General features: G+C 36.0%; 2 protein-coding genes across 2 annotated transcripts in view; one reads left to right on the top strand and one right to left on the bottom strand.

Annotated features, from left to right (window-relative positions):
- The window catches only part of LOC113232097, a 5,165-nt gene extending 3,825 nt beyond the window's left edge, over positions 1 to 1,340 (top strand). The window contains exon 3 of the mRNA XM_026466730.1: positions 1,007 to 1,340. Coding sequence (XP_026322515.1) covers positions 1,007 to 1,209 — 203 coding nt within the window. The 3' untranslated portion in view covers positions 1,210 to 1,340. The remainder of the gene's footprint in view (positions 1 to 1,006) is intronic.
- The window catches only part of LOC113232049 (angiotensin-converting enzyme-like), a 178,257-nt gene that overhangs the window by 19,003 nt on the left and 147,491 nt on the right, over positions 1 to 11,763 (bottom strand). The window contains exons 26-31 of the mRNA XM_026466673.1: positions 9,562 to 9,720; positions 5,720 to 5,960; positions 5,315 to 5,397; positions 4,727 to 4,933; positions 4,277 to 4,446; positions 3,917 to 4,041 (exon numbers count right to left, since the gene is read on the bottom strand). Of these exons, the coding sequence (XP_026322458.1) occupies positions 3,917 to 4,041; positions 4,277 to 4,446; positions 4,727 to 4,933; positions 5,315 to 5,397; positions 5,720 to 5,960; positions 9,562 to 9,720 (985 nt within the window). The remainder of the gene's footprint in view (positions 1 to 3,916; positions 4,042 to 4,276; positions 4,447 to 4,726; positions 4,934 to 5,314; positions 5,398 to 5,719; positions 5,961 to 9,561; positions 9,721 to 11,763) is intronic.

Genomic DNA, 11,763 nt, shown 5'->3' with positions numbered 1-11,763 from the left:
CACACACACACACACACACACACACACACACACACACACACACACACAAACAAACACACACACACACACACACAAACACACACACACAAACACACACACACACACACACACACACACCACAAACACACACGCACACAAACACACACGCACACACGCACGCACGCATTTTCTAAGTTGATTATAACAAACTAGTGGAGTAATTTTACAAAAAATAATTGAAAATCAATTCAATACAAATTTTATTTCTTGTGAAAATGGCGCATCATAGGTTTGGCGCTTAGACACACACTACACTTTTTACAATAAGATTCCGGAGCATATATCAAGATAATCATTTCCTAAGTTTAAAAACTACATTAAAAATATTTTGATTGAAAAGTCATATTACAAAATTGAGGACTACGTGTTTGATAAAGATGTATGGAACGACGACACGGCTCCAGAATCCACACAAATTTGATCTAAAGTGTATTCCGTAGCATTTCAATTTATTTGAAAAGAGCAATCCCTAGAGTTTCTTGCTCGTTCTTCTCAGGGAAATCAGCGTAGTGAACGAGCAGTAGCTTAATGTAATGTAATGGAAATGTGACGTTTTCAAATGTTAATTTATTTTACCTATGGAATAAATGATCTTTGACTTTGACTTTCACTTTGGCATATAAACGTTATCGAAAATCCGCGCGGCCCTGGGGATCTAATCTCGTTCTCCGTCTGACATCTTTCCGAAATAATTACAGTCAAATAAGTAACATTTGACCTAATCAAAAGACAATGTCGAGCATGAAGCTTCATTCGCATCATGCGTCAATTAATTTTATCGAGTATTACATATTATGTGACAGTAATTATTTCAGACGGATATCGGAAGGAGAACGAAAGTAGACCCCATGCGTGTGCTTTATTACGAAGTCTGTAATTTAGTCTGTTATTCAAATTAATAAACATTGAAATTCGCAACCGTTACGGGTGTCAAGAACAAACTGACTGACATGATCTTTTTTCGCAGTCTACGGAAAAATTCGCGTAGTCCGTCAATGTGGCTACATAGCTGAAGAAAACACGGAACAGTCCTGCAGGAAGCAATCAAGCTCGGGTGATCTATTTGTCACTTATTGCAGTTGTGACACGGATCTATGCAATGATGCTCCGGCGCATGTTCCTGTGATGATATTCGTAGTTGTATTGGCGTTCACGGGTATTGTGCTATGATTTTGAAATGTGTGTCTTTTAGACTAATTTTGTTGTTTTCTTCTTCAGAATAAATTTAATGTATTCAGTTAAGTGCGTCTTTTTTATTCATAAGACACACTGTAAGTTGTAGAAAATGAAATTAATAAAACCACTGTTAGCAAAAACTGTGTAATCGGTAATTTGATTTGAAACACTTATTGCTGCTTGCAATAACTATCAGTTTAAAATAATAGGTTACCGATTCGATTTGGCTATAAAACAATAAAAAGAGACAAAATGGCAACACTAAAAGATATTGATAGTGTTGGATTCGCTCTGGGCCTTTTGGAGGGAAAAGTGTCTTTTTTATTTTGACTTTCAATTATTTTGTGAAATCTAGTTTAAAGTGGAATAGGAGAGTGCTATTGTGCCTTAATCGAAGATTAAAACGCGAAATTATACGAATCTCGATATATATGAGAATATGGGAAGTGTATTAACGGCGAAACGTTACTTTCCTGAAAGGATGTATATGTTTACGGGTTTTAAGGAATTGCAGTTAATATATTTTATGGGTATATTGTTTCATTTTAAAATTCTATATAAATATAAACATATGCTGATATATCGTAATTCTTTGTTGTCAAAGAATTCAGTCACCAAGCAGTAATGTCAGCATTACTGCGTTCCGGTTTTGAAGGATGAAGGTGCTAGTGAAACTACAAGCACATGCGACTTGTCAACTTTGTATCCGAAGGGGATACGTGTAGAGGCAGAGTCCCTCACATCGTTATGAGAGAAGCGGGATAAACTATTTTGTTAGATCAAATTGTCTATTATATAACGGTCTTACAAAAAATATACAATATACATAAGGATATTGTCTAAAGAATGTACTAATTCGTTACACGATAGTATGTACTTTACCCGATTGTACAAAATCCCGAAAACAGTCTAAAACTAATTATGTAAGAATTTGATATAAATTTGCATATAATTTTTATATGGAGATATTTCTTTGTAAGTAAGTACTACAGTTTAGCAGCAATAGAGTTCCTTGTGAAGGAGTTCGTCCAGGGTAGTACTGCCATTTTACCTATTTCTGTCGCCAACCAGTAATGTCAGCATTACTGTATTCCGGTTTCGTAAGATAAGGGTGCTGGTGAAATTACAGGCATGTGGGATTTGTCAACTTATGTCTCAGGGTGACGGGCGCAGTGGCAGTGCACCTCAGATCTTTGCGATTTAAAGCTCTAAATGACACTGCAACTGTTATGGACAGGCGTAGAGCTTACCATCAGACACACGACTTGTTCGTCTCGACACTTGATATTATATAAAATGTATATAACATGTAACGTTTAGCTCGTAAGATATTCAATCCCACAAACAAGTATTGTAGAATAATTCTCCAACCTCTAGTCATGTACAAATTACCTTTCAAAGTAACGCTATCTCACCTAGATCTTACTACAACATCGGTAATCTATTACTACCTAGGCGATAGAGCAACCTGGGTTATGTAAACGAGAGCTTTCAATCAAGTGTTACGTTAACTGGATACCTTGTTTTTAAATACCAAGTGGCGCGACGAACAAGACATGCGTCTAGTGGTAAGCGATATGCCTATCCATATCAGTTTTAGTGACACGCATTAAATCGCAAAGATCTTACGGGCTCTACCATTGCGCCCGTCACCTTCAGGCATTAGTTGACACGTCTCATGTGGCTGTAATTACACCCTTACCCTTCCAAACCGGAACGCAGCAATGCTCACATTACTGCTCAGCGGCAGAAATGGGTAAAGTGACTGCACTGGACGATATCATTTACAAGGAGCTCTACTGCACCTGGTGGTATTTCAATAGTTAAAAGATTAATTATTTCTAAAGTGAATTGTGATTTATTTACTATAATAATGGTCCCGACAATCACACTCATTACCCGGTCTCAAACTAGGAAATTCCTTGTACTATGAGTACCAGAGTAAAGGAAATAACTACGAGAAGTACCTAGAAGACCCAGACCACAGTTCGTTACTTCATTACCCAAATTGTTCCTACCTCTTCACCTAGCGCCCACTGTACTAATCGCTGGGCCCCCGATTTACTATTATCATCTTTAATTATTGAGTAACTTCCTAACACAGCTATGTTCCAATGTTGGTGTAGACAGATTCTAAAAAAATCTATCTTAAATATGTCTCTTAAAAAATTCTCACACTTTTCAAAGACAATGTACAAGGTTTTGATTATAGTGCACCTTACTATTCAATCTTTTGGTTATACGTGTAAAGTTTTCATAGTAGTCATAGAAATGGGACTCCAGTGTTATAAATTATACTATAATTATCTTTCGCAATGGAGGCCGCCTGTCAGCGTTCCGTTGATACTTTTTTATTTCTTATTTCGGTTATACTAATTCTTAATGAAGTCAAGTAAGTTTTCTAACAAAACGAAATAAATTAATATCACGATCCGCTAATATACGGGAAGGGCACTATTATCTGTGCGAGTAAAAACCTGTGCAAAGACCTTATCAGTCAGGTCCTTACCCCAAATATCCTGTTGACACGGATGACATCCGGTTCTCAAACCGCTAGTACCTACCTCGGGTGGGCGCCCCCGGGTGGACGTGCAGCACCCTCCCTATTTTCCAGATAGATACCGGAGCAATGTAATACAATTATTCGGAAATGGTTGGGATTGGTATAGCGAACCAAAATCAAATTAGTGCGAGAACTTACCAGGGTTGGCACCATCGCGGAAGATCTTAGGCTGGTTCTTATAAGCCAGGAAGTATTCAATGTGGGCCATTTCGTGATGAGCTGTGACCAGATCTTTCATATCAACGTGTGTACACATTTTGATTCTGTAATAAAACAGTTGTACGATTTAAAACATGTGGTTTCTTTTCATAATTATCAACACCTACTGGGAAATAGCTCAATAATCTTAGGTCTAAACTAGTAAAAGGATATTATTATTATACTATTCAAGAATAAACACTTTGTATTTTCTGTATTTGCATAACAGAGTTCTAAATTGTTGCTAAGAAGATTTCGTAAGATTTATTATATTTTAGATATAAAGATAGTAAAGCATACCGGAAGTCATGTCGATTGCAAAAGTCCCAAGCAGAGGGTTGGCAGTGTATATGTCTCTCCTGCGGTTGCTCGAATACACTGAGTGCCCAAAAGTCTGGAGGCATTGCCGACATGTTCATTGACACGAAGAACTCTTCAGCCAGCTGGAAGATCGTCAGAGGAGTGTAGCCCTGGAATTGAAAATCATTTTAAAAGTTTCTCCTTATTTTCAAAGTAAGTTGACATAATGACAACTGGTTCAAGTATATTTATATTCTGAGGTTTTTAGCGTGCCTTTCCAGTCAATCGATCATCGGTATTAATCAGAAATATAAAAAAAAATTATAACTAAGACTTAAAAAATATAAATACACTTAAGATTATGTTCATAATGATGATTGTTCGTATAGATACTCGTTTAAATAATCCAATATTGCGAGCTCCTTACTTCGTTATTTACTTCATACATACCTGTTGCAACATTGCAGGAGAAACATCGACCAATGTCTTTCCGGGATATGGCAAGGTAAACGGCACAATTCCCGACCAGCTTTGACCCCACATGTCTCCCAGGATATGAGCTGGTATTGGAGCTGATCGCGAGATCCTTTCAGGACCATACGCTTCACGAAGACGACGGCGAACATAAGCGTGGAGGAGGTCGTATAGGGGCTTGATCTGAAACCGTAATTATTTATGATGTATAAATATACTTACAACTTGCAAGTAAAATGTCCTGGTTAACTGCCTAAGGCTTAAACTTACGCGTTTTTCAATGTGTACAGTTAAATATTTAACTAATAGGTTCAAAAGTGCATAAGAACGGAGATGAGGAAGATAAGTTAAAACCAACTTGTCAACACCGCGTTCGAACCAAACGTGTGTTTTGTATGAGGTATTACCCGAAAATTTGATTCTGAAGCGTGCTGAGAATTAAGTGATATCACTTAATAACGTTTAAAAATACAAAATTATAGTCCAATAAATTAACTTAGAAACTAATTCTAAAGAATAAAAGTCATTAAGTTCAGATAACATTATTATAACACTGAAACATACCTGTTCCCACACTTCATCAACTTCTTGTCTGAAATTTTGTGACTCATACGGGAACATCCAATAAGATGATGCGTCAGTGAAATCTGTAATGCAACATAATTATCTAGTTTAAAGAGTGCCTTAGCTTGCAATTCCACAAGATTCTCGTGTTTGAATCTTCTGTTATATTTGCTCCAACAAAACGTGTAGGCGTTTAAGGGCAGTTCAAGACTAATTAATATTTTTAATGCACAAAATTGATTCCGGGTTTCGGAGACTAACCTACTGTATTATCAAATGCTAAATGTACCTATAATTAGTACCAAGTTTATGTAAGCAACGCAACAAAGGAATAATACTATATACTTTGTTGAGTCGTAACGAAATGTTTCCTATTTTTTGCTATATTGTATAAAAGAAACTTACTATTCAATCTAGCAGCCTGATTAGTCAAATCGACCAACTGCTCATAGAGATCCCTGATTCTCCTTCCAGTGTTTCTCCTCCACTCAGTCCAGACATGCTGTAGCTCATCCCAATCCCTCGAATGTGACATTATGAATTGTAGTTCAGGTTGAAGGTGGAGACCGCACTTGAAAGGTTCGTTGTATGCGCAGATTTCTGCTGTGTTATAGACAGCTAGCATGTCGTTTATTAGACGGTTGTACTGAAAATAAAAACATAAGATATACTTATTATAAGAATTTAAACGAATTCAAGGTTGCAATAATCATCTAGGTCAGATGTTCCTAAACTTTTTTGAGTCATAGACCACGAGCCATGTTTTTTGTTTTGTGTAGGGGGTCTAGTCTATACAAAATAGTAAAAAATTAAGACTTTAACTGAGGGATCTTACACTGAAAACTTAAATCGAAACATTTTCTACTGAAAAAAACAAAAAAAATAAAAAGTAAAAAATGACCTTGCCTTTCAAATTTTTTTTATAAATTCAACTTCAAGAATATGTTTTTGAAAGCTGACATAGTGCTACTCACTTTAATAAGTTTCTGTTATAAGAAGTATTGTGTATGAGAAGCCGTTACACTCTCAAGCAGAGGCCGAGGTCCGAATCCAGTCTCGCCCTCTGAATTTCTTGGAATATATGCGCGAAATTTTATTTGAAATTTATCATGAGCTTTTCGGTGAGGGAAAACATCGTTATGAAACTTGCACGTCGAAGAAGGTTCACAACCCTCGGAAGACGTGTGAAGTCCTCAACCCAAGAACGTGGCGGCCTATGGCCTAAAACCACGCCTGAGGGGAGACCTGTGTAGACCCTAGCAGTGGGACGTACAAAAAGGTTGATGATGTACGATGTACCTACTTTCAGGAAAACCAAAATTTTGTCATGATTTGCTTGATTGGATTCCACTCTCATGGACACGTATTCTTTTTTTTACTGACATGGACCCCTTGTAGGACGGAGTCAACCCTGGGGGTCGATATAGACCACTTTGGGAAGCGTCGATCTAGATAATTATTGTTATATACTTTATATGATTACGAAGGTATAGAGTCGTGTAAATTTACGGTCTGTCCGGTCGTGGTACATAATTTATAAAAATAAAATAATCGTTTAAGAGTTATGCTGCACAAACTTTTTTATTCGAGCTATATAAATCTCTTTAGTATAATATAAAAATTTTCTTTGAAGTTACTTCCATAACTTAGTTACTTATTCTGAACATTAAAACTAATAACTTTTTTGTTTTACGACTTTTGTCCTGCCTAGTTCATTAAAAATATTTAGCCCTGGAAAAATCAAGTTTTGTACATAGGTAAAAGAAGTCTCTTTCAAATTTTCAAAAACCGTACAACAAAAATATTCAGTTTATTTACAAAACATCTGAGTAAGTACTAATACCAGGTCATCCAGTACCAGATCTTTGGAAGCTATTTTAAAAACGTTTAATTTTCTAAAATTGGTGCCTATGCGGTTGTATATTTCTCTGGTTTAAATGTGGGTATGCGATTATATGTTATTACGTAAATTACGATGTAGTTCTTAATAACAGTGTTTCATACCCTACAAATGTCAGTTGATAAAAATGTTGGTGCAATTTTCTGCTACGTACATATACTAAAAGGTTCGTACAAAAAGAAAACCCCTGGATTTCTCATTTGTTCATCTAAGGAGAAACGGCTAGATGAATGTCGTGCATTTGCTTATGAGAATACAAAATTTTTAGAATCATTGTACTGAGAGATGGGCTCACAGAGCCACTTGGTAAATGCCGAAGAACGGCGACGAGGCAGACCAAGAACAAAATGGCGCGATGATTTTTTTTCACGATACCAAGTCGTGCGTCTGGTGAAAGGGACATGCCAGTTCATAGCAGTAGCAGTGCCACTCTGTCAGTCACCCTAAGACATAAGTTGATAAGTCTCATGTGCTTGTGATGTGTCATTTCACAAAGAAAGCAATAATACCCATATTACTGCTTGGCGTCAAAAATAGGTAAGGGACTGGCCAGACATTACGTCATACCGGGAGCTGTGCAAAGTGGTACACAATAGGCTAGCTAAAAAAAATAATCACATGCATACGTGAAAATGGAAAACGACACTATAATAATAACAATCTAAAATAGTAAATTTCACGGTAGTAAAACATCATGATATTCAATAATTATTGCAATTACTAAAGTGACGTCACTAGTCAGCCTGATTGAAGAAAAAACTTTCAAAGGTTTCTCACAGATGGCGTTACGGCAAAAAAGCCGTTAAAACCAAACACAAAAATCTTCGTCGAGAACGTAGAAAAATTCTTAAAGTCTGTCTTGATTTGACTTTGATTAGGCGAAAAAGTTGCTTGTTCCAGTCCAGCCGGATCAAAGAAATTTTTTTGTATCAATCACAATAACCAAGTGTTTATTTTCTGCTCCAAGAACATCATTTATCCTAAGAAAATATATATATGAAGGCACAATGTATATGCCATAGAGCGTTGTGTAGAATAAGATTTGATTTCAAGGGGTCCGTCGCCAACCTTCGCCTTGAGTGTCGTTTAGCCACCCTCGGCAAATTTGAGAGCGCCGAATTCCTTGACTCAATAACAATATTAGGGGAGGGTTATTGGTTGAACTCCTGATTTAATCTGCAGCCTTTTCGTAAACAGCTTTGAAGGTCATCCAAAATCAGTCCAATACAACACTTTTAAAAAACAAAACTACAGCAATATTGGGCATTTGTGTGATATAAGAATATCAAGCTCTCAAATAGTTTAATGGTCTATGGTAACTTATTTAAATGACCTGGCACACCACCATGAGACCATAGCTCTTGCCAAGGAGGTACTAGCTGAAAATCAGTGTTGTTCTACATAAAATCTGCAAAGAGTTCGGCCAGGGAATTACTTGGCAGTAATAAGTGCAACTGGGCGCTTAGAACTACGTCTCTTCAACAATGCAAAAAGGAGACATATTTTAAATTTAGTATCAATAGAGCTCCTTAACTATTTCTACCGCCAAGCAGTAATGCTAGCATTACAGCGTACCGGTTTTGAGGGGTAAGGGTGCTGGTGAAATTACACGCACATGGGACTTGTCAATTTATGTCTCAGGGCGACAGACGCAGTGACATTGCACCAGATCTGAGTGGAACTACAACTGTTACGGACATGAGTGTAGCTTACCATCAGGCCCACGACTTGTTCGTCCCGTCACTTGATATTGTAAAAAAACTTACTTCAGAATCCTTTCCACACAGTGCAATAAGTGTAAACATAGTTATAGTTGTGGCCTAACCTTAGCGAAAGTAAAAGAGAGGCTCACATAATTTATTTACAAGTAGAAACGAAAAGGCTGTAACAATAAAATGATACCTATAAAAAAGTACAACCAGTATAAATCACTCCCTGCTAAACAATCCAAACGACACTTACCCCCAAAAGGGCTTATATACGTATATCTATATGATTTTAAAAACAGTAAATCACGAGAAGTTTGAGTTTTACATGAGAGTGATTTATGAGCATGTCCCCTCGTTTTAAGAATTTTGATGTTTGATGATGACGAAATGAACCAATGGAAGGAAGAGGGAATTCGAGAACTGTTCAAAATTTTAACAATAAGTGACCAGGAACTAGTAAAGAGGGTGATGAAAAGATCTTACCTTTTGTCCCACTCACGACGAAGGAGGTCAGCTACGTCACTTAGTATTTTATTTGTTTTAGTTTTTAGATTGTTACTTACATGTAAGACATTTATCTGAATGTGTTGTGTGTTTTGTATGGCAAATGGTGTAAGTTACAAAATCTTAGAACTCACTCTATCAAGTTGGTCAGGCGGTAAAGCAGAGGGTCCGATGATGGAGAGCAGACGCAACTGTCTGAACGTGGCGTAGTCCCTGACGGCTCCTCGCGGGATCTGCTGAGCTGCCTCCCATAATCCTCGCTGGAATAATGTGTAGCGTTGTTGAGCGTCCAACTGAAAAGCAACAAAGGTTAGGGTTTATTAATGTCTAGACAAGAACAATGTATGGAGATATATGAAAAAGGATAAAAAGATTAGTTCCCCAGAATCCTTCGGAAAGTAGGTGCCAGATAACCACACGAATTGCTGGTATCAAGTTAAGGGTTGCAGTATTAAGGATATTGAATTGCCTCCGTGGCCGAACGGTTACCATGTTGTACTGCCACGCGGAGGTTCCGCGTTCGATTTTCGGGCCGGGAGAAATATTTGTACAGCCTACATTTATTTCTCTCGTGAGCTTGGGTGTAAATTTGGGGTTGTCTACCTCTGTGTGTGTGTCCATGGCACCCGCGATACAAGGTTTCCCTAGGCAGGGCTATGAGTGTGTACGTTATAAAAAAAAACATAACACCTCAGTATGCTTATTAAACTACAATCTTCTATCGTAATAATCATACTGTGGTTTAATGGTAATTCATGATTTACTTATTCATTGTTCCTTTGGATTATCAGAGCTGTTACATAGTAGTATTCCAGCACATGAACTCTGTAACAGCATACAATGATAATAACTTCATTAATTATCAAGCTCCTCATGTTAGAGTTTATGAAATATTTATTTACATTTGATATATTTATTTATAGTTTTATTTTATTCATTTTATTATAGATTTTGTATGTTTTAGTGTATCAACATTACGTAACATATATGTATTCGTATGTATGTTTCATATAATAAACTTGTCTGTGTATTTGTTAAGTAGCATTCAATTTCTTTATTTATTTATTATTAGTGCCACCCCAAAAACCAACTTTCCTCTCAGATTTTCAAAGGTTAGTTAGAAGAAATGGCTTTATGGGATAAGCTCGCCTTTGTACACAAATATTTTAAATTGTTTCTTAATATTTGTAATTTACTTTGTGATACAATAAAGAGCTTAAATAAATAAATACATCTCGTACACACACTATGTCATTAATTATTACAATTATGAAATGTGTAAAAACCATTATAAAAATTTAGACCACAATAATTAACATTAAAAAGTACATAAACATACTGAAGTTAAGCTCATATAATTTAATTTATCATTAATTTAACTAATTTATGGCCAAAAATTGATAAAATAATGATTGAAGAAAAAAGACTATAACATAAAATAAATAATACTAACAAATGTTCGAAATTTATGATAATATTATTATGTTAGAAACGTGATAAAATTTAAGTGAAGATATGTCAAAAGCAGTTGATTATTAGTAAATGTCAATAATTATATAAAACATAAAACCTGTACATGACACTGGTGATAATCGCCATATTTTTTATGACAGTTATAAAACAAGCCTATATACATATAGTGGCCGCCATAAAGGAAACAATAATAACCACGGATAACAACTTATATACATATATCTAGAAAGAATGTTTAAACAGAATTATTATTGTTATTTATGCAGTTATTGTTTTATCATTCAAATATTTATTAATTGTGTTATAAGTTTTATGAACTAGCATTTCTTTTAGTTTATTTCTAAATAATGACGTATTTTATTCGGAATTGATACTTTGGGGTATTTTATTGAAGATTTTGATTGACATAGCCAATAGTAGTGGTAGCCTACAGTCAACAAAGAAGAAAACTAAAATAACGAAGTCAAGGTCAAGGTGTACTCACAACAGTGTCATCACTTGACAAATGACAGATGACAGTCAGAATGCTAACCGACACAAGCTGACCATTTATGACAACCGTATATGGTTAGCCGAGGTGAGAAATTTGCATAATGCTATCGAACTAAATGCAAAATGGGTAAAATAGGATTTCGAAATGTGTAAGGATGAATTCTTCAGTATAGTGCGTTTTTATTTTTATTTTTTCCACCGATCATGGAAAGGGAAAGGCGGAATTAACTCGTGCAATTCCATCGCACATTCTCCGTGATTATAGCCTGTGGAATAGCGATAAGCAGTTGTTCCTGTCAATGTTTTATCCACGGAATATGTGGTCTGTGGTTTTATCCTTTAATCTACTTGTCACGACTTATAGTGCAAAT

This window comes from Hyposmocoma kahamanoa, unplaced genomic scaffold (assembly GCF_003589595.1).
Source record: "Hyposmocoma kahamanoa isolate Upper Pololo Valley unplaced genomic scaffold, ASM358959v1 66, whole genome shotgun sequence".
Lineage (NCBI taxonomy): Eukaryota > Metazoa > Arthropoda > Insecta > Lepidoptera > Cosmopterigidae > Hyposmocoma > Hyposmocoma kahamanoa.
Note: the sequence above shows the minus strand (reverse complement) of the source record. Positions and strands in the feature narration are given on the sequence as shown.